The sequence below is a fragment of the Moschus berezovskii genome, chromosome 17 (genome assembly GCF_049115385.1).
Source record: "Moschus berezovskii isolate FMDL1 chromosome 17, NW_MosBer_1.0, whole genome shotgun sequence".
NCBI lineage: Eukaryota > Metazoa > Chordata > Mammalia > Artiodactyla > Moschidae > Moschus > Moschus berezovskii.
In genome coordinates, this window is record NC_142476.1 from 8,446,878 (window position 1) to 8,470,549 (window position 23,672).

A 23,672-nucleotide genomic window follows, 5' to 3' on the forward strand; every position below is an offset into this window, starting at 1 on the left:
GCATACAGGTTTCTCAAGAGGCAGGTCAGGTGGTCTGGTATTCCCATCTCTTTCAGAATGTTCCACAGTTTATTGTGATCCACACTTTCAAAGGCTTTGGCATAGTCAATGGAGCAGAAATAGATGTTTTTCTGGAACCCTCTTGCTTTCTCCATGATCCAGCGGACATTGGCAATTTGATCTCTGGTTCCTCTGCCTTTTCTAAAACCAGCTTGAACATCTGGAATTTCACGGTTCACATATTGCTGAAGCCAGTGTCCTCAGAACTTGTCAAATTTGGAAAATAAAAAGCATCTGTCAAGACTAGCAGAAATTAACATTCAAAGTAGGAGGTATAAACAGAAACTCAGGAGCAAAATACTTGAACAGGTTGTAAGACCTTGTCGTTTTGGTATTGAGTGAGTCATTGGACTTTAAAACTTCCCCTCTTTCCAGTTTACATTAAAGTAGAAAGAAGCATCATTCCTTAAAGATGACTCTAGATCAGTGTAATTTGGTAAAAATAAAACACTCTGACAATTACTGTTAAATTTTGTTTATCTTGAAGGAAAGAACATCTGGAAAAGAGCACTTACCATAACATGCAGCTTTATTGGACCAGCCGTCTCGACCACATACTATGGAGCCTGTGGTGTGTCCATCTCGGTTCTCATACCCATCAAGACATTCATAGTCCAGCCTGTCATTCAGCCTGAACCACGTGCCATCACTTTTGGCCCTGGCATTCTCAAATACTGGACTGTCACAGGATTCTAAGGGATAATGGAATTGCGATTTCATTTCTAATATTATTTAGTGGGCAATTTGATTGAGTCTCATCTCAAGTGAAAAGGACTTCACCAATTATTATGTAATAAACATAAAAAATAAGTCAAGAATACCTGTGATATACCACTGTCCTGAAATAATTAATCAAAACGAAAAAAATGTGTATTTCTATGCAATGATTTTATCAACACTTTTGAGTGAACTCCGGGAGTTGGTGATGGACAGTGAGGCCTGGCATGCTGTGATTCATGGGGTCGCAGAGAGTCGGACACGACTGAGCGACTGAACTGAACTGAACTGAATGTACTTGAATTATTTATTTTATGAACTTGTTCCTGAATTTAATTATATTTATGCATTTTCAGTGCTAGTATTAAAATAAGCCATTACAGAAGTATTGTACTATTTTCATAACAGCATCTTCTGAATTAATATGCCAAATTTATTAACAGTTGTGACATATTTGCCAGAGAATACTTAATTGAAAAAAAAGTAATTTGGAAAAAGGCAAGTAAACTTTTAAAGATTCTATAAAATTTTTAAAATTCACATACTAATTTTCCTTTTCCAATTATATTTTTAATTATTGTATATTATTTATACTTATCAAGGTTGAATACAGACATTGTTCTATTATTTATAGCTATTACAAGAAAATATTACAAAATATAATTACAAGAAAATATATTTACCACCTCATTTTCACTAACACTATAGACTGATGTTAATTAAGGTTTAAATAATTTACTTCAAATTCCATAATGTGCTAAAGCAAAATATACTAGTAAAATATAATAGAGACACTTTTCACAAAAAGTGTTAGAATGGAAAACTGTCATATTTTACATTAAAATAAGTTTGATATGGCAACTTTTTTCATTTTGAGTGTGTAGTGCTTGTAGCAATCATAGACATTGGAAAAACATGAAAACAGTACAGATGGATATTATACATACCTGCTTCACTTAAAGTGAACATGTAAAATATCACTTCAAAAATATCACTGTGTAGGTTTGGGATGAATAAGACAAACTCAGGAAATTGTTCTTAGAAATTTTCATAAATATCTATGTGTGGCTACACGAAAAACTTTCAGCACAGAAGAATTTGGTCCTGTCTAGAAGTGTTTCTCTGCCTCCACTAACTAGATGCTTATGAAGATTTCCTAAGAGAGAATTTTTCACAAGGATATCTACCCTAGGGACTCAAACAAATGAATTATATATCATATTATTTGAAGATTATGCACCATGGCCTCATACCTTTACTTAGAAACATAATTTTTAGGCTTAGGAGGAGAGACTCTGGCTTAGGAGGCCTCTAAAATAAAAGCAGATGCAATCAGCATAAAGGTCTCAGCTAAAAACAAATGAAGTCCCAGAATAGAGGTAAGGCTCCTAGCAAAATTAGGTTTTATTCACAGGTTGTTTTAATATGAAAAATGCTTGAACTAAATGGTGCAATGATATTCTACTCCACTAGTGATTAATCATAAAAGACAAAAAAATGATATAGATTTTCACTGCTTTGTAAATGATCTTTTCAAATACAGTCAGGAAACCAGAAAACACTTTATATGTCCCTGCCTGAGTAAAAAGAAAAAAAAACAACAACAACAACAACAGCAAAACAAAGAAAAAATAATAAGAATATAAAGTTAAAGAGCACTTCTGTATAGTTATCATAAGGATAAAGAGGACTAAGATGATGAATTACTTACTAACGCATACAGGTTGAGTTGACCATCCATTTTGCAGACATGTAATCAATCCTGATGTCTTACCATCTGCTGTTACATATCCTGGTTTACACTTATATTCTGTTTGTTTATTCAGGGGATAGGTAAATGCAGATTCAGACAAAAATCCATTCTCAATTCTTGCACTGTATCTTGAACATGTTTCTAAAAGGGAGAAAACATAAAGAAAAGGTAAGCATATATTTGATACACATTTCATAAGGACCCAAATAAGGTAATGATACAAAAAAGCGGATTCATTTATGTACATAAACCAAGAAAACTTCTAATCATCATTCAGGTCCTGTGTAAGAGAAAAAAAAAAAACAAAACTATGAGTTTCCAAATACATTAAACCAAGACACTTGATTTCTATTTTCTAGAACAAAGCAAGATTTAAAAGACTCTGAATTCCTTCTAGGAAATTATTAGAAATCTGTTTGTCTATATGTACGAAAGCATTCTTACCCATTCATCTGCAGATGGACATCTAGGTTGCTTCCATGTCCTGGCTATTATAAACAGTGCTGCAATGAACATTGGAGTACATGTGTCTCTTTCAATTCTGGTTTCCTCGGTGTGTATGCCCAGGAGTGCGATTGCTGGATCATATGGCAGTTCTATTTCCAGTTTTGTGAGGAATCTCCACACTCTTCTCCATAGTGGCTGTACTGGTTTGCATTCCCACCAACAGTGTAAGAGGGTTCCCTTCTCTCCACACCCTCTCCAGCATTTATTGCATGTAGACTTTTGGATAGCAGCCATTCTGACTGGTGTGAAATGGAATCTCATTGTGGTTTTGACTTGCATTTCTCTGATTATGAGGGATGTTGAGCATTTTTTCATGTGTTTGTTAGCCATCTTTATGTCTTCTTTGGAGAAATGTCTGTTTAGTTCTTTGGCCCATTTTTTGATTGGGTCACTTATTTTTCTGGAATTGAGCTGCAGGAGCTGCTTGTATACACAATGGAGTATTTTTCAGCCATCAAAAAGAATGCATTTGAATCAGTTTTAATGAGGTGGATGAAATTAGAGCCTATTATACAGAGTTAAGTAAGCCAGAAAGAAAAACATCAATACAGTATACTAACGCATATATATGAAATTTAGAAAGATGGTAACCTTAACCCTGTATACGAGACTGCAAAAGAGACATAGGTATATAGAACAGTCTTTGGGATTCTGTGGGAGAGGTTAAAGGTGGGGTGATTGGGGAGAACGGCATTGTAGCATGTATATTATCATATGTGAAATGAATCACCAGTCCAGGTTCGACGCATGATACAGGATGCTTGGGGCTGGTGCACGGGGATGAACTGGAGGGAGGATACGGGGAAGAGGGAGGTGGGAAGGGGTTCAAGAAGGGGAACACATGTACACCCAAGGCGGATTTGAGTCGATGTATGGCAAAACCAACCAATATATTAATGTAAGTTAATTTGCCTCCAATAAAATAAATTTTAAAAAAAATAAACAAATTATACATTTAATCTACTAGAGGAGCTTGCCATTCCAGCATTTATCAAGTGCAGAATTTTAGGATCATATGAACACTCAGCTTCTGATACAGATGAAGCTTGTGCTATGCAGATTCAGCTTTTATTCTCCCTGATTTAAAAGAAAACTTTCATAATAGCTGGAAATAGACTATAACCTTTAACTTTGTGAATCACTATGTTGCACATATGAAACTTAATACTGTAAATCAACTATACCTCAATAATAAAAAAAAGAAAACTAGAGTGTAAAAGCAAAAAATAAATAAAAGGCATCTGAAACATTAAAAAAAAAAAAAAAAGAATTCTGTTTGTCTAAAGGATGTGGAATCCCACACGATGTCAGAAATCTATAAGCAATGGGCTCCCTTTCCTGGGACTTGCTGAAAGTATTGTCTAGTTAGGATCTCTTAAGAAACACAAAACAGAGATCAAGTGACGATCTCAGAATTCTCCACCATAGTGACCCCAGCATTTGTCTCTGAGAATCTGAAATATATGCAGGAAAACTAAGACACATTCCTGCAATAAAATCCATGCAGCAGAGCACCATACAGTTTGAAGGGAACACTGAACTCCCAGCTTCTCCTGGAGGAACAAAGAGTTTGATCCACAGTCTAGGTCTCAGATTTTCCAACTGCTAGTCCAGGGTCAGGCTTTCAATCTGCCTGCTTCTGGGAGGCCTAACATTTCCAATCTCCTGGGAATACAGAAATGAAGTGGCAGTTATGAATCGCTATTCCAGCACGTCTCACAGGTCCCCCCTTAGTTTAATGCAGAGTGAGCAACTCCCAGTTACTCCATGGCAGGAGTCAGATGGCACATCTGGACCTTCATCTTTTCTAACTCTGCCTGAGGAACTGGCTCTAACTAACCTGTCCCTGAGAGCTGATGAAACGCAAACTTTGCAAGATGCCTGGGGAATACAGAGAGCTAAATCATGGTGCAGAAGGCACAGGGTTTGAAGTAGCATGCAGGCATTTGCTACAGCTCCTCTCCCCAGTCCAGTGCTGAGTGAGCGAGGGGATAAACTCCAATTGCCTGCTCCACCAAGTATCCTGACTTGTAGATCACTGCATTCTTTAGACTCCTGGAGTGCCAGGAGCCAGCACGCGAGATCCCACCCATGACAAGGTCATGAGGACAAGACCTGACAAGCAAGGCAGATCAGGACTTCAGGGATTTCAAAAAGCTGCCCCGGCGCTCACCTTAAAGATGATATCTGTGTTTCTGATGCTTATCTTTCTGACTGCTGTCTTTCTGACTGCTCTTTAATTTCTGTGACACAGGCAGAAGGCCTTCCCCGACCTCTTTCCAAATAAAATCAGCTTGTTTATGCCCTTGGCACTAATGCACATGACTGCTCACAACACCTTAATCATAAATAGCATAAAGAACCTGATCACACAAAAGCCCTAATAGATAGAGCCTTCAGGGGGTGAAGAAGCCCTATTAGAGAATATAAAAAATATTATTCTAGAAGTTGTTACCGAATCCACGTTTGCTAACTGTGTTTTTGCTCTTGATGTAGAAATTTTTGTTACTATAGTTAGAATTTAGAGTAATAAGAGTTTAGCCCTAGTGTAGAAACCATAAGACCACTGAGGCTTTTAACCAGGAATGCGAGGCAGAGGCTACCTCTCCGGAGCCACAGAGTCTGTGTGTAGTAACCAAAAAGAACTGACCATTGTGTTAAATTTCTAATATGCTGTAACCCGTTGAACTTTTACCTTATGAAATTATAACTTTTCTGTTTTCTCTTTAGCACAAGGCAAGTGGAAAAATAAGAATAGCTTACAAAAAGCAGCTTTACATTCACCTAGCTTGTAAGAAAAGGTCATGAGATGTTAATAGGCCTCAAGGCCAGAAGATAATGTATTAAGATCTACTATAAAAAAGACTCTAGTAAACAGAGAAGTATGCAGAAAGCATTCTGGATTTGTAAAGGGCAAACTGACGTAATGTTAAGCTGACTTTGCTCACTCTCCCCTTTAGAACTGTACTAGGTTAGGGTATATAAACACTGATGTAAAAAAATAAAATAGTCTTGATTCAGCACTCAACCAAGACTCGACTCGCTTTCTTTTCTTCCTTTTCTCGCTGACACCGCTCATCCTGAGGGTATCCCTGGACTCAACCGAAGCGGGGACTTCAGTACTGGAGGAGGCTGATTACAAACACAGAAGTTTAGATGAACAGAGAGGTTAGAGAGGCACCCAAAATTCTGGCCAGACTGATTGAAAAGTCTGAATTCTGGAAATGTTCTACTTATGATGGCAGTCTGTGAAGACTAGGAAAAGTGGATGTTTAGTCTAAGGCACAGATATCCACACAGAGAGTCAAGAAAAATGATGTAGTGAGAAGCATGTTTAATGAGAAGAACAAGATATACATTGGTTTTTATCCCGACCTAAGAACAGAAATTGAACTTCCAACACCAGACAAATCTGACTTGGAGTGAGGTGTGGGCTCTCTACCATACCCTGAGATCCACGATGGCAGAAGAGTAGGTGCATGTGGAGTACACCTCTCTCCACGGATACATCAGCAATACACCTCCAGACACAGAAGATCTTGCAGAACACCAGCTGAGAACCCGACAACCAGAAAAGAATATATAGAACCACGCAACACTCAGCAGGACAAAGGAAGGAGGGCAAAAAAGAGAAGAGTGAGTAGAACTGGATCTGCACCTGGGGTTGGAGAACTAAAGCAGGGACAGAGCTGCACGGGAGGGCAAATGCTTGCGACAGAGGTGAAGCACTGAGGCTGTTGGAGAGCGAAGCAGCTGACCACTGAGAGTCTGAATGGAATGAGGACCACACAGACAATCCTTGCCACAGCCATACACACCCCAGACAGGGACGCAAGTCCCCTAGATAGTGCTGCAGCTTGGAGTTGGAACATAGAGATTGGAAAGCAATCCCAGGGCAAAGTCTGCTGTTGACTGAAGGGAGATGGCCTGAGGGAACCTGAGTGAGGAGATTGCAGTGGGAAATGCTTATGAAGGAAAGCCAGCTAACCTGGAGGCAGGGTGATACTGCTGAGTCACACCCAGATGATGGAGCCATTTCTGCAGCCTCTCTCTCTGCACATATCAGCACCCAGGGAGGGTGGCCCTAATAGGACCTGATGTGCAAAGTAACACAGAAGGACCCCATCCAGGGTGATCTTTAAGTCCCTGATGTGATGAGCAACAGACAATGACCCCAACTGGGGGGCCCTGTAAGGGCCTGAACGGGTCAAGCAATAGAGAAGGACCAACCAAAGAGTCACTCTGATGGCCAGGTGCCAGAAGCTAGGAAAAGACTCGAATAGGGCCGTAGCTCCTGCAGCTGAGTCTGTTGGTTTTCCTGCACACTTGGCACTGCCAGGGTTTTGATAATTCAAGCAGCTGTGTTACCTACATGCTCAATCCTCACTGGGCAGAGCTGTCAGATGCTAGAAAAATCCCTAATAGTCACATACCTCTTGTGACAATAGCCACCAGCTATGTATCTGGCTTTGCCATGGTCCCCATTATCCAAGCTCCTGTGTCACTCCCATCGGCACAAAGACAGAGCAACCAGAGGTTACAAAAATCCCTAAGGGCATCATATTTCCTGCTGTCGTAGCCCCTGGCTCCCCTGAGTACCTGGTACTGCCAGGACCCCTGTAATCCAAGCAACTGCACCACTTCCACATTTTGTTCCTCCCTGGGGCACACCCAAGTCCTCCAGGGGAGCCTCAGGAGCAAACTACTGTGGACGACTCACATATAGAGGTGGAGATAAACCCACAAGGGAAATCCAGGGACAAGTGGCTAAGGAAGAGATCCCAAAACATTCCCACCAGTGGTACAAGCTGAAGATTGAATCCACATGATCAACTAGGCAGACTTTGTATCTATCTAAGGAATTTATAAAGTACAATGAGAGTTCCTGCAAGAGAAAACACTTAGCACTGGCAGTGTGGACATCAGAGCAAGAACATGCAAGAGTAGGACCAGATTAGAGTCTGAGCTGCCTCCACAACAGGTAAGAGACCAGCGCAGAACTGGAGAGCATCTTAGGGAGGTGAGGTAGACTATGACTCACATTGAAGAAATGGATGCTGACAGCTGATCCAAGAAAAATATTTATTATTCTTATATTTTAACTTATTCAGTTGTTGCTATGGGTTTTTACGTGGTATTTTTTGTTCTAGCTGTTGATATAGTTGTTGATTTAATGTTACTATTAAATCTATTTATAATTTTGAGAAATATTTTAAATCACACTTTTAATTTCCTTTAAATACTTCTTCCTCTACATTGGTCTTTTGCTGTTTATTTGGGGTTTTTCCCTGTATTTAATATTCGAAATTTAAAAAAAAATATATTATTTTTCCACATATATTCTTTAGTTTGATTTTCTTATTCTTTTCCTGTTGTAAGTTATTCTTTAATATATATAAAACTTATTTATCTACCTCTATTGAAATTTTCTTTTCTAGTCTTTCTTGCTTTTCTCACTATGTTTATTAGTCTGTTTTGCTTTAGTTGTTTTATTCCCCAGGTGTCACATGGCTTTGGTTTGGTTTTCCAGTTTATGTTTTTATTCAGGTTAATAACTAGTTCACATCATTTTTGCTTTCATTCACTCACTGGATCAATCTCTTCTACTTTCTTTATCTTCTTCTTCTTCTTTTTTACACTGTGTTTTTTTTTTCCCCCAGGTGTGTATATGCATGTGTATATATCCCATTATTTTTCGAGTACTTGCCTGATTTTGTATTTTCCTTTTGTGTTTGCCTTTTGTTTCTTGTTTTAGTATGTTTGTTTTAATCCCCTTTAATGTCATTACAAACCACCTGTGGTATCTCACTTTCCTGGCCAGAGATCAGACCCAGAGCCTTTGAAGTGGGAGCACTGACAAGACTCTAGACTGCCATAAAACTCCTAATCCCAGGGGGGTTTTATTAGTGAGAACTACCATAAAGTTCCACTTGTATACACCTGGCATCACCCAACTGCCAGCAGCACCCAGTGTAGGAGGCCTCACCCAAAAAACAAACAAGATAAAAACACAAACCCAGTCATCAGCAAACAGGATTTCCACCTCATAAAGTCCTGCCCATTAGAGGGGGAAAAGAAAAAACTTACCTCCTTTCACCAGAGTACAAACAAAAGTCACCCAAAAGAAGACTACACAAACCACTGGCACCACCTTACACAGCAAGGGTAGAAACCAAAAGGAAGGAGGAATTCGACCTGAAAGCCTGAGAACAGGAGACATCAGATGTAATAATGAAAAAAGCAAAAAGGAAGAAAAATATTGCTCAAATGAATAAACAAACTAGAAGCACAAAAGACCAAAAAAAAAAAAAAAAAAAGAGGAAATAGGCAAAATACCTGAAAAAGAATTCAGAGTAATGATAGGAAAGATGTTCCAAAGCCTTGGAAAGAGAATGGATAAAATGCCAAGAAGCAATCAACAAATTAACAAAATAACCAAGGATATAGAAGAAATAAAAAATAAACCAACAAAGATGAATAACACAGTTATGGAAATCAAAAATTCTCTAGAAGGAAGCAATAATAGATTAACTGAAACAGAAGAATGGAACAGTGAGTTGGAAGATCAAATGGTGGAAGTAGTTGCTGATGAGCAGAATAAAGAAAAAAGAATGAAAAGAATTGAGGAGAGTTTTGGAGACCTCTGGGACAGTATTTAAGACACCAACATTTGAATTATAGGGGTCCCAGAGGAAGAAGAGAACAAGAAAGTCACTAAGAAAAAATTTGATAATATTATAGTTGAAAAATTTCCAGCATGGGAAAGGAAATAGTCAATCAAGTTCAAGAAGCGCAGAGAATCCAATACAGGATAAACCCAAGGAAAAGCGCATCGAGACACATGTTAATCAACAGAGATTAAACACAGAGAAAGAATATTAAAATCAACAAGGAAAAAGCAACAAGTACCACACAAGGGAAAAGCCATTCAATTAACAGCTGATCTTTCAGCAGAAACTCTGCAACCAGAAAGGAATGGCAGGATATATTTAAAGTACTGAAAGGGAAAAATTTACAAGCAAATTACTCTACCTGGAAAGGATTTCATTCAACATTGATGGAAAAGTTAAAAACTTTACAGACAAGCAGCAGTTAAGAGAATTTAGCATCACCAAACCAGCTTTACAACAAATATTAAAGAGACTTATATTGGCAATAAGCATAAGACAAAGGAAATACAAAATAATTTAAAAACTGCTAATTGGAATATATTATATTGTATTGTATTATAATAGGAAAATGCTAATAGTAATATACAATAATTACTTTAACTGTAAATGGATTAAACTCTCCAAACAAACGACAAAGATTGGCTGAATGGATGCAAAAACAAGACCCATATATATGCGGTATACAAGAGACCCACTTCAGACCTTGAGACACATACAGACTGAAATTAAAAGGATGGAAAAACATATTCCATGCACTTGGAAATCACAAGGAAGTTGGAGTGGCAATTCTCATTTCTGACAAAGTAGACTAAAATAAACAATATTATACGAAATAAAGAAGGGACATTATACAATGATCAAGGGATCAATCCAAGAAGAAAACATAATTCCAAACATTTATACATCCCTGGGATAAAGCCCACTTGGTCATGGTGTATGATCTTTTTAATGTGTTGTTGGATTCTGATTGCTAGAATTTTGTTAAGGATATTTGCATCTATGTTCATCCGTGATATTGGCATGTAGTTCTCTTTTTTTGTGTGTGGCATCTTTGTCAGGTTTTGGTATTAGGGTGATGGTGGCCTCATAGAATGAGATTGGAAGTTTCCCTTCCTCTGCAATTTTCTGGAAGAGTTTGAGTAGGATAGGTGTTAGCTCTTCTCTAAATTTTTGATAGAATTCAGCTGTGAAGCTTTCTGGACCTGGGCTTTTGTTTGCTGGAAAATTTCTGATTACAGTTTCATTTTCCGTGCTTGTGATGGGTCTGTTAAGATTTTCTATTTCTTCCTGGTTCAGTTTGGGAAAGTTGTACTTTTCTAAGAATTTGTCCATTTCTTCCAAGTTGTCCATTTTATTGGCATATAATTGCTGATAGTAGTCTCTTATGATCCTTTGTTTTTCTGTGTTGTCTGTTGTGATCTCTCCATTTTCATTTCTAATTTTATTGATTTGGTTTTTCTCCCTTTGTTTCTTGATGAGTCTGGATAGTGGTTTGTCAATTTTATTTATCCTCTCAAAGAACCATCTTTTGGCTTTGTTGATTTTTGCTATGGTCTCTTTTGTTTCTTTTGCATTTATTTCTGTCCTAATTTTTAAGATTTCTTTCCTTCTACTCACCCTGAGGTTCTTAATTTCTTCCTTTTCTAGTTGCTTTAGGTGTAGAGTTAGGTTATTTAGTTGACTTTTTTCTTGTTTCTTGAGATATGACTGTCTTGCTATGAACCTTCCCCTTAGCACTGCTTTTACAGTGTCCCACAGGTTTTGGGTTGTTGTGTTTTCATTTTCATTCATTTCTATGCATATTTTGATTTCTTTTTTGATTTCTTCTATGATTTGTTGGTTATTCAGAAGCGTGTTGTTCAGCCTCCATATGCTGGCATTTTTAAAGCTTTTCTCCTTTAATTGAGATCTAGTATTACTGCATTGTGGTCAGAAAAGATGCTTGGAATGATTTCAATTTTTTTGAATTTACCAAGGCTAGATTTATGGCCCAGGATGTGATCTATCCTGGAAAAGGTTCCGTGTGCACTTGAGAAGGTGAAATTCTTTGTTTTGGGGTGAAATGTCCTATAGATATCAATTAGGTCTAACTGGTCTATTGTATCATTTAACGTTTGTGTTTTCTTGTTAATTTTCTGTTTAGTTGATCTATCCATAGATGTGAGTGGGGTATTAAAGTTTCCCACTATTACTGTGTTATTGTTAATTTCCCCTTTCATACTTGTGAGCATTTGTCTTACATATTGTGGTGCTCCTATGTTGGGTGCATATATATTTATATTTGTTTTATCTTCTGGGATTGATCATTTGATCATTATGTAATGTCCTTCTTTGTCTCTTTTCACAGCCTTTGTTTTAAAGTCTACTTTATCTGATATGAGTATTGCTACTCCTGTTTTCTTTTGGTCTCTATTTGCATGGAATATCTTTTTCCAGCCCTTCACTTTCAATCTGTATGTGTCCCTCGTTTTGAGGTGGGTCTCTTGTAGACAACATATATGGGGGTTTTGTTTTTGTATCCATTCAGCCAGTCTTTGTCTTTTGATTGGGGCATTCAACCCATTTACGTTTAAGGTAACTATTGATAAGTATGATCCTGTTGCTATTTACTTTATTGTTTTGGTTTTGAGTTTATACACCCTTTCTGTGTTCCCTGTCTAGAGAAGATCCTTTAGCATTTGTTGGAGAGCTGGTTTGGTGATGCTGAATTCTCTAAGCTTTTGCTTGTCTGTAAAGCTTTTGATTTCTCCTTTATATTTGAATGAGATCCTTGTTGGGTACAATCATCTGGGCTGTAGGTTATTTTCTTTCAACACTTTAAGTATGTCCTGCCAATCCCTCCTGGCCTGAAGAGTTTCCATTGAAAGATCAGCTGTTATCCTTATGGGGATCCCCTTGTGTGTTATTTGTTGCTTTTCCCTTGCTGCTTTTAATATTTGTTCTTTGTGTTTGATCTTTGTTTATTTGATTAATATGTGTCTTGGGGTATTTCACCTCGGGTTTATCCTGTTTGGGACTCTTTGATTTTCTTGGCCTTGGGTGATTATTTCCTTCCCCATTTAAGGGAAGTTTTCAGCTCTTAACTCCTCAAGTGTTTTCTCATGGTCTTTCTTTTTGTCTTCTTCTGGGACTTCTATGATTCGGATGTTGGGGCATTTAACATTGTCCCAGAGGTCTCTGAGATTGTCCTCATTTCTTTTAATTGGTTTCCTTTTTTCCTCTCTGTTTCATTTATTTCTACCATTCTATCTTCTAACTCACTTATCCTATCTTCTGCCTCCATTATTCTACTTCTGGTTCCCTCTAGAGTGTTTTTGATCTCATCTATTGCATTAATCATTGTATATTGACTCTTTTTTATTTCTTCTAGATCCTTGTTAAACCTTTCTTGCATCTTCTCGATCCTTGTCTCTGGGTTATTTATCTGTAACTCCAATTTGTTTTCAAGATTTTGAATCATTTTCACTATCATTATTCTGAATTCTTTGTCAAGTAGGTTCGTTATCTCTTCCTCTTTTGTTTGGGTTGATGGGCATTTATCCTGTTCCTTTATTTCCTGGGTATTTCTCTGCCTCTTCATCTTGCTTATATTGCTGGATTTGCAGTGGCCTTTCCGTCTTCTGGCAGTTTGTGGAGTTCTCTTTATTGTGGAGTTTCCTCACTGTGGGTGAGGTTTGACAGGTGGCTTGCCAAGGTTCCCTGGTTAGGGAAGCTTGTGTCGGTGTTCTGGTGGGTGGAGCTGGATTTCTTCTCTCTGGAGTGCAATGAAGTGTGCAGTAATGAGTTATGAGTTGTCAGTGGGTTTGAAGTGACTTTGGGCAGCCTGTATATTGAAGCTCAGGGCTACTTTCCTGTGTTGCTGGAGAATTTGCCTCGTATGTCTTGGTCTGGAACTTGTTGCCCTTTGGGTGGTGTTTGGTTTCAGTGTGGGTATGGAGGTGTTTGATGAGCTCCTATCGATTAATGTTCCCTGGAGTCAGGAGTTCTCTGGTGTTCTCAGGATTTGGACTTAAGCCTCCTGCCTCTGGTTTTCAGTCTTATTCTTGCAGTAGCCTCAAGAGTTCTCTATCTGTCACTTCCAAGGTGGTTCCCTGTTTTAGTTTCTTCTGTTTGCTGGTCTCTTCAGTGTCTAATTTCTTCCCTGACACTAGGGGGCGGTGGTGGACACTTTTTAAGGCACACTTGTTCAGTCGTGCTGTGAGGAGAGAGGAACGCTGCAAACAAATATCCCTGGGGAGTGCTCGCAGTGTCGGCTTCACTGGGTTTGCCCCCGCTCACGGCATGTGTGCTGTCCCAGTATACACTGCACAGGCTCTAGGTTGTTCTGTCGGGAACTGTCTGAGGCTGGCACTGGGTTGCATGCATGTCCCAGGTCTAAGTCGCTCAGTTCCAGGTATTCAGGTACTCCATAAAGGTGCAGACTTGGTTGGGTCTGCGATCTGTGCTCTTCCCCAGTCTGAGCAGCTCAGGTGACCAGGTGTTTGGCGAGCATGGTCGCTGCGACTTATTGCCTCCCTGGTCCCTGCTGCTCAGTTTTCTGGGTATACAACAGGAGCACCTTCTCAGGCAGATGTCACCTGGCTAGAAACCCAAGAAGTCTTGGTTAGCAGCAAAGCCTGCTTGCAGTTTGTTAGTGGATGCCTCTCTGGGGCCGCGGTTGCCCCCTTCCTGCTCTGGCTTTCCTCCCCTTCCTGTCTCAGCGGGGGATGGGGCATGAGCCGTCCACAGCTGACTAGCTCTGCTCAGTCCTTTGTTCTGTGAGTGGGTCTGGCAGAGTCTTGGGTTAGGGCTTTTTGCCTTTTCGTGGCATAGTTATCCCACAGTCTGCTTTGCTATCTCCACTTAGCTCTCTCAGATTGCCCTCACAGCATTCAGGCCCGGTCCTCACTCTAAGCAATGCAGCCAGTGCCTCCCTGCCCAGCCCCCACTTGCTAGTGGCGGATGTGGTCATCTGCACCGTTTCTCCACTGGGAGTTACCATTGGGCACATAATCTGTGGGTTTTGCTTATTTATATTTCCTCCCGATTATGTTGCCCTCTGAGTTTCCAAGGCTCACCATAGATGCGCCAGTGAGTGTTTTCTGGTTTTGGAAACTTCTCTCTTTTTTAAGCCTACCTTCCTGGCACAGAGCCCTTTCCCCACCACTTTTGTCTGTCTTTTTATCTTTTATGTTTTTTCCTACCTCTTTCGAAGACAATGGGCTGCTTTTCTGGGTGCCTGATGTCCTCTGCTGGCAATCAGAAGTTGTTTTGTGGAATTTACTAAGCATTCAAATGTTCTTTTGATGAATTTGTGAGGGAGAAAGTGGTCTCCCCTTCCTATTCCTCCACCATCTTCCTCCCTCCTCCTCCAACATCTGCTTCTAATGGTTGCTTCCTGAATTGCATACAGATTTCTCAGGAGGCAGGTCAAGTGGTCTGGTATTCCCATCTCTTGAAGAATTTTCCACAGTTTATTTTGATCCACACAGTTTAGGTTTTGGCATAGTCAATAAAGCAGAAATAGATGTTTTTCTGGAACTCTCTTGCTTTTTCCATGATCCAGCTGGCGTTGGCAATTTGATCTCTGGTTCCTCTGCCTTTTTTAAAACCAGCTTGAATATCTGGAAGTTCACAGTTCACATATTGCTGAAGCCTGGCTTGGAGAATCTTTAGGGTTACTTTACTAGCGTGTGAGATGAGTGCAATTGTGTGGTAGTTTGAGCAATCTTTGGCATTGCCTTTTTTGGGATTGGAATGAAAACTGACCTGTTCCTGTCCTGTGGCCACTGCTGAGTTTTCCAAATTTGCTGGCATATTGAGTGCATCACTTTCACAGCATCATCTTTCAGGAAGCTTACAGGTGACCAAATCAAATCAACTTAAAAAATCCTCTACAACACACGTTATAATAAAGTTGCAAAAATCAAATAAAAATTGAGAAGCTTTCAAGCAGCACGAGGAAAAAACAAACATGCTAACTAAACAGAAACTTTTGAATTTACTAGTTCAGTTCAGTCACTCAGTTGTGTCTGACTCTTTGTGACCCCATGAACCACAGCACGCCAGGCCTCCCTGTCCATCACCAACTCTCAGAGTCCACCCAAACCCATGTCCATTGAGTCGATGATGCCATCCAACCATCTCATCCTCTTCTCCTTCTGCCCTCAATCTTTCCCAGCATCAGGGTCTTTTCAAATGATTCAGCTCTTCACATCATGTGGCTAAAGTGCTGGAGTTTCAGCTTCAACATCAGTCCTTCCAATGAATACCAGGACTGATCTCCTTTAGGATGGACTGGTTGGACCTCCTTGCAGTCCAAGGGACTCTCAAGAATCTTCTCCAGCACCACACTCAAAAACATCAATTCTTCCGTGCTCAGCTTTCTTTATAGTCCAACTCTCACATCCATACATGACCACTGGAAAAACCATAGCCTTGACTAGAAGGACCTTTGTTTGCAAAGTAATGTCTCTGCTTTTTAATATGCTATCTAGGTTGGTCCTTTCCTTCCAAGAAGTAAGCATTTTTTAATTTCATGGCAGCAATCACCATCTGCAGTGATCTTGGACCCCCAAAAAATAAAGACAACTACTTTTCCCCCATCTATTTGCCCTGAAGTGATGGAACCAGATGCCATGATCTTAGTTTTCTGAATGTTGAGCTTTAAGCCTACTTCTTCACTCTCTTGTTTCAGTTTCATCAAGAGACTTTTTAATTCCTCTTCACTTTCTGCCATAAGGGTGGTGTCATCTGCATATCTGAGGTTATTGATATTTCTCCCGGTAATCTTGATTCCACCTTGTGCTTCATCCAGCCCAGAATTTCTCATGATGTTCTCTGCATATAAGTTAAATAAGCAGGGTGACAATATACAGCCTTGACAAACTCTTTTTCCTATTTGGACCCAGTCTATTGTTCCATATCCAGTTCTAACTCTTGTTTCTTGCCCTGGAATTTACTAAGGAGGCTTCATTTGTATCTAAGAATATATCTCAGCAGAAACCTAGTTGCCCAGGAGAAAGTGGAATGATATATTCCAAGTGTTGAAAGAAAAAATTACCAAAGAAGAACATTTAAAAATATCCTTCAGAAAAGAAAAGAATATAAAGACTTCACCAAACCAAAAAATACTGAGAAAATTGAAGACAGCTAGACCTTCCTTGAGGAGGGCATGGCAACCCACTCCAGTATTCTTGCCTGGAGAAACTCATGGACAGAGAATTTGGCAGTCTGCCGCCCTAAGGGTCTCAAAGAGTCAGATACCATTGAGCTATCTGGGCAGGCACACAGACCTTCCTTACTGAAACACTAAAATTAATCATTCAAGCTAAAGTAAAATAATGCTAATTAATTCCATGAAAATACGTAGTACACTGGAAAATTAATTGCACATTCACATTCAGAACACTGTAGTACTTTGATATAGAATGTTAAACACTTAACAGTACTGGAAAAGGAAAATCTTCATTCCAATCCCCAAAAAAAGGAAAAGCCAAAGAGTGTTCAAACTACTGTACATTTGCACTCATTTCACATGGATTCAGTTCAGTTCAGTCGCTCAGTCGTGTCCAACTCTCCGCGACCCCGTGACTCACAGCATGCCAGGCCTCCCTGTCCATCACCAACTCCCGGAGTTCACTCAAACTCATGTCCATCGAGTCGGTGATGCCATCCAGCCATCTCATTCTCTGTCGTCCCCTTCTCCTCCCGCCCCCAACCTTTCCCAGCATCAGAGTCTTTTCCAGTGAGTCAACTTGTCGCATGAGGTGGCGAAAGTAATGTAGTTTCAGCTTTAGCATCAGTCCTTCACATGGATTAATACTCAGTAATAAAAATGAGCGAACTCTTCATACATGCATTACTTTGTATGGTTTAAAGGGCATTATTCAGAGTGAAAACATCCAGTATCCAAAAGTATTGTGCAGTATGATTGCATATATGTAGTTTTCATGAAATAACAATGTTATACTGTTGGAGAAGAGACAATTGATTTCCAAGGGTTGGAATTGTGAGTGTAGAGGTGATTACAGAGGTGATGACAGAATGTTTGTATATCTTGTCTACACTCATGAAAGACTGACAGAACAATACTAAAACATTGTAACAACATCAGTTGATATGGTATTATAGTAACTCCTTGGTTTACCTGGATGAAGGCTACACAGAATATTTTTGTACTGTTTTTGCAATTTTGTACACTTTAAGTGGGTGAATTTCGTGGTATGTGAATTATATCTCAATAAAGATGCTTTTTGGAAAAGGAAAAAAAAGAATGTTAAACACTTAACTGTTTAAGAGTTAAATTACAAGAATATAAAAAATACTACATTAATAGGAATTTTTAAAATTAAGTACACAGTAATAAACGCATACTACTATAACAAAAATCATGAAATCACAAAGGAAAGCAATCAAAGGAAGACAGGAATTAAGAGACTATAAAACATCTTGTAAAGAGAAAAGTTTGTATTAATATATCCTTATCTATCAATAATTACTCTAAATATAAAAGATTGCATGTTTGCATGTTAAGTCACTACAGTTGTGTCTGACTCTTTGAGACTCATTGGACTGTAGCCCTCCAGGCTCCTCTGTCCATGGGACATCCCAGGCAAGAATACTGGAATGGGTTGCCATTTCCTTCTCCACTATTTTCTTCTAACTCAATGAAATTCTTAAGCAATTATTTTGAATTACTTGTCAGACAGATCGTCCATATCCGTTATTTGGGGTCAGTAATTGAAAAACTATTGTGTTTCTCTGTTAATATTTTAGTCCTTTGATGTCTGTGTCCCTTGAAGTCTCAGATTGCTGTGTTTGCATTTAAAGAAGCAATCACTCCCTCCAGTCTTTACTGGGGACTGACCTGGGGAAGGAAGTACACTGTCACACTGATAGGGATTTTGAGACTTTTTCAGACCTTTTTTAAGGATACACCTGTCCCATGTACTCAGTTCCTCCTAGGAGACAATTTTGAAGCTCGTATGCTTCCATCAGCACAGCAAAGACAGTCTGTGTGCCAACAGTTTCCTGGCTGCATCCCTGGGGCAATGCCAAATGCTCACATTCATGTGCTTTCTCACAGACCCACGGTGACAGGTTGGCTTCTAGATGTCCCACAGGCCATCTGTAAAGGTCTAGATGACACCGTGGGGACCTACACAGGGAGCTGGCCCTGGGGAGGGGGATGTGGATGAGATGAGGGGCCCAAGGGTGCACAGGACCACAAGCACAATGTCTGCAATGGTTAGGGCTCCCTGCAGATGTTCCAAAGAATAGCAAGGAGAGATAAGAGAGCCTTCCTCAGCGATCAATGCAAAGAAAAGGAGGAAAACAACAGAATAGGAAAAACAAGAGATCTCTTCAAGAAAATTAGAGATACTAAGGGAACATTTCATGCAAAGATGGGCTCGATAAAGGACAGAAATGGTATGTATCTAACAGAAGCAGAAGATATTAAGAAGAGATGGCAAGAATACACAGAAGAACTGTACAAAAAAGATCATCTAGACCAAGATAATCACGATGGCGTGATCACTCACCTAGAGCCAGACATCTTGGAATTTGAAGTCAAGTGGGCCTTAGAAAGCATCACTATGAACAAAGTTAGTCTAGATGATGGAATTCCAATTGAGCTCTTTCAAATCCTGAAAGATGATGCTGTGAAAGTGCTGCACTCAATATGCCAGCAAATTTGGAAAACTCAGCAGTGGCCACAGGACTGGAAAAGGTCAGCCTTCATTCCAATCCAAAAGAAAAGCAATGTCAAAGAAAGCTCAAACTGCCTCACAATTGCACTCTTCTCATACGCTAGTAAAGTCATGCTCAAAATTCTCCAAGCCAGGCTTCAGCAATATGTGAACTGTGAACTTCCAGATGTTCAAGCTGGTTTTAGAGAAGGCAGAGGCACCAGAGATCAAATTGCCAACATCCGCTGGATCATGGAAAAAGCAAGAGAGTTCCAGAAAAACATCTATTTCTTCTTCATTGACTATGCCAAAGCTTTGACCATGTGGATCACAATAAACTGTGGAACATTCTGAAAGAGATGGGAATACCAGACCACCTGATCTGCTTCTTGAGAAACCTGAATGCAGGTCAGGAAGCAACAGTTAGAACTGGACATGGAACAACAGACTGGTTCCAAATAGGAAAAGGAGTACGTCAAGGTTGTATATCGTCACCCTGCTTATTTAACTTATATGCAGAGTACTTCATGAGGAACACTGGGCTGGAAGAAGCACAAGCTGGAATCAAGATTGCCGGGAGAAATATCAATAACCTCAGATATGCAGATGACACCACCCTCATGGCAGAAAGTGAACAGGAACTAGAAAGCCTCTTGATGAAAGTGAAAGAGGAGAGTGAAAAGGTTGGCTTGAAGCTCAACATTCAAAAAACGAAGATCATTGCATCTGGTCCCATCACTTCATGGGAAATAGATGGGGAAACAGTGGAAACAGTGACAGACTTTATTTTTTGGGGTTCCAAAATAACTGTGGATGCTGATTGTGGCCATGAATAAAAGACGCTTACTCCTTGGAAGGAAAGCTATGACCAACCTAGACAGAATATTAAAAAGCAAAGACAATACTTTGCCAACCAAGGTCCGTCTAGTCAAGGTTATGGCTTTTCCAGCGGTCATGTTGGATGTGAGAGTTGGACTGTGAAGAAAGCTGACCACCGAAGAATTGATGCTTTTGAACTGTGGTGTTGGAGAAGACTCTTGAGAGTCCCTTGTACCACAAGGAGATCCAACCAGGCCATTCTAGAGGAGATCAATCCTGGGTGCTCATTGGAAGGACTGATGCTGAAGCTGAAACTCCAATACTTTGGCCACCTCATGCGACGAGTTGACTCACTGGAAAAGACTCTGATGCTGGGAGGGATTAGGGGCGGGAAGAGATGGGGATGACAGAATGAGATGGCTGGATGACATCACTGACTCTGTGGACATGAGTTTGAGTGAACTCCGGGAGTTGATGATGGACAGGGAGGCCTGGCGTGCTGTAATTCATGGGGTCGCAAAGAGTCAGACATGACTGAGCGACTGAACAGAACTGGTAGGGTCTCCACGTGGTCAGGAGGACCCATGTACCTTGAAGACTCTTAGCCATGGATGCTGTACTCCTGTCCTCTCCCCACCCCCAACCATGCAGATGACACCAGTGTCCTGGATAAGGGGAGAGAGAAGTGCGCTGGAAGATGAGGACACCGCCCTTGCTCACATGCTCTTATTTTCCCCACAGGTAAATTCCTGTGCTGAGGGGTCTGTCTTGGCACTAAGCGGAGCCACTTCAGGGGCAAAATGAGACTACTGCTCTAACCCTCATTGATGTGTCCTGTCTTGAATCTTTGTGCTCTAGCAGCATGCTGTCGTGTCTCTGCTAGGCTCCTGGACCCCCACAAAGATACCATCTTTATCCACAAATAATTGTCAAAGGCCTCGTTTATATCAGGAGAGACAGTGAGACTCCTGCCATCTTTCTGACCTCACTCTGTTATTACAGGTTTCTTCTTTGTGGATCTTTTCCTATTTTCTTGATTAATGTCTATCAATAGGTACATGTATTTTGTTATATACTTATTAAAAAGTCTATTTGTACACTCATAGACACTTGTAAACAATAAAATTAAATAAGTCCTTTGGCAAAACAAGAGGTTGATATAAACATTTTGCAGTGGATAATACAGCTGAGTCTTAGAAAATTATGAACACACTGGGATCTCAGCCCAGTTTACTCACTGACACGGATGCATCTGGGAGGAGGAGACCAGCCATTCTCTGTGCAGGTCAGTGTATTCTGATTATTTTGAAGACTGTAGCCTTCATAGCAGCGAACTCTTACAGTTTCACCCTGTAAATATTTTTCTTCACGACGTGGGGTATGTCCATTTTCCAAATAATTGAAGATACATTGTCCTTAGGATCATAAAATTAATATGAAAGAAATACAACATAAATTTGGGAAAATAGTACATTAAAGATTAACCTTATATAATTTACATGAAATGCATTAGTACTCATATATAACATGTAACAATAAAAATGGAAGGTACTACCACAAGGTACTACCATTGTGAAAAATGAAAAATATAGCGTTCCATATTTTTTGTCTTTAGTTTTATGATTAAAATATGTATAAATGATGCAGATATTCTTATAATGCCTCTGCATCTCTCACAGGATTTACATGAAGAGCCTCTAGAAAAGGGAAGGTCTATTGGAATTTTTACTCATAGAACTCATCCCTTTGCCTTACTATTGTTACACAATACTTAATTGTGCTCATTTACATACTTTTGTCTCTTCACTCTTTCAAAGATTATGCATATAAACTTAAAGAGTTACTTACTGAGGCATGGTTCTTCTGGAGACCATCCTTCTGCTGTGCAAGTCAGGTGATCCCAGGAACGTTGTGAAGGAGGCACAAAATTCTGATCACAGTAATAGACAAACTGTTGATTCACACGTGCTGGAAAGTATCCTCTGTATGAATAATATAGCCATCCATGTTTTATTACTGGATAATTACAAGGTTTCCCTTGGAATAAAAAAAGTAGAAATAATGTTTTACCTCATTATACAATCAAATTAGAATTAATGTTTCATCTACAAATTATATTCTTGTTCAGTTCATTACACTCTGCATTATGCTGCTGCTGCTGCTGCTGTTGCTGCTATGTCGCTTCAGTCGTGTACGACTCTCTGCGACCCCATAGAGGGCAGCCCACCAGACTCCCCCGTCCCTGGGATTCTCCAAGCAAGAACACTGGAGTGGGTTGCCATTTCCTTCTCCAATGCATGAAAGTGAAAAGTGAAAGTGAAGTCGCTCAGTCGTGTCCGACTCTTAGCGACCCCATGGATTGCAGCCTACCAGGCTCCTCCATCCATGGGCTTTTCCAGGCAAGAGTACTGGAGTGGGGTGCCATTACCTTCTCCGCATTGCATTATGGTTTCTAGGAAAAGAAAAGTTATAGAAAATTCAGATGATTGAAGTATGTAAGGAAGTTCTTGCCAATGAAGATCAAATTATGTCTTGTGGGTCATATTATGTAAAATTTGTATGTGGATTCGCTTGGTAGGAAACTATACAGACTATTAAATGAATTCTCCTTAAGTACAGAAGTCCCAGCCTTGGTTGACTAAATTAGCATCTTAATCAAGAGATGAAAGTACAGATTTTATCTTGTGGCTCATCTGCTTTCTTTTTCTTTCTTTTCCATTCTCATCAGAAACCAGAATCCTGACATGTATTCTCAGACCAAATCAATGTAGGAAGAAAACAGAATTTTTACAATTATCATTCATTAGTTTACTTTTCTGTTTATTGGAAATATGTGATATATATAGAGAACCACAACAATTTTTCAATGATCAAATCACACAGAGTAACATTCTTATTTATCCATCAAACTAGACATTAAGATATCTTTTCCCTTGCTTGTCTAATCAGAGAAATGGATAATGAATAATTCTTAATATCCAAATGGTTAAGATGAAGGGAAACCCTTGTCACTATGGTCTAATTTTAATTGGAGAATGATGTATTTTTCAGTATTTCTTACAAAGATTTTAAATGAGGTATAACGTAATTACATTTTATTGTTATTAGCATATATTGAGTAATTTTCATGTATATGCTTGCTATGTGAATTATAAAATTTGAGTCTTTGCATATCTTAATCCATTTCTTTAACAAAGACTTGTCAGTTATACCCTCTCATGGCCTATAGTCTGCATCTCCCACGACTGATAGATTTCCCCACATTTTTGAAGGTTGTCTACATTTTTAAGTTTGAAATGCTTACATAGTTTGATTCCTCTTAAGTAAGAGTCTAGGTTTCTTTCCACTACTTTTTGGAGATTAGAATATTTTCTCTTCATCCTTGAATTTTACAAATTTCATCATATATGTTAAGATATGTGTATCTTTCAATAATTCTATGTTGGGCAAGTTTGAGTCTTTGTATTTGCAAGA

General features: G+C 39.4%; 1 protein-coding gene across 1 annotated transcript in view; it reads right to left on the bottom strand.

Annotated features, from left to right (window-relative positions):
- Nucleotides 1-23,672, bottom strand: part of LOC129551716 (complement factor H-like) — a 64,847-nt gene that overhangs the window by 23,499 nt on the left and 17,676 nt on the right. The window contains exons 3-6 of the mRNA XM_088845165.1: nt 22,047-22,235; nt 21,437-21,613; nt 2,489-2,671; nt 576-752 (exon numbers count right to left, since the gene is read on the bottom strand). Of these exons, the coding sequence (XP_088701291.1) occupies nt 576-752; nt 2,489-2,671; nt 21,437-21,613; nt 22,047-22,235 (726 nt within the window). The remainder of the gene's footprint in view (nt 1-575; nt 753-2,488; nt 2,672-21,436; nt 21,614-22,046; nt 22,236-23,672) is intronic.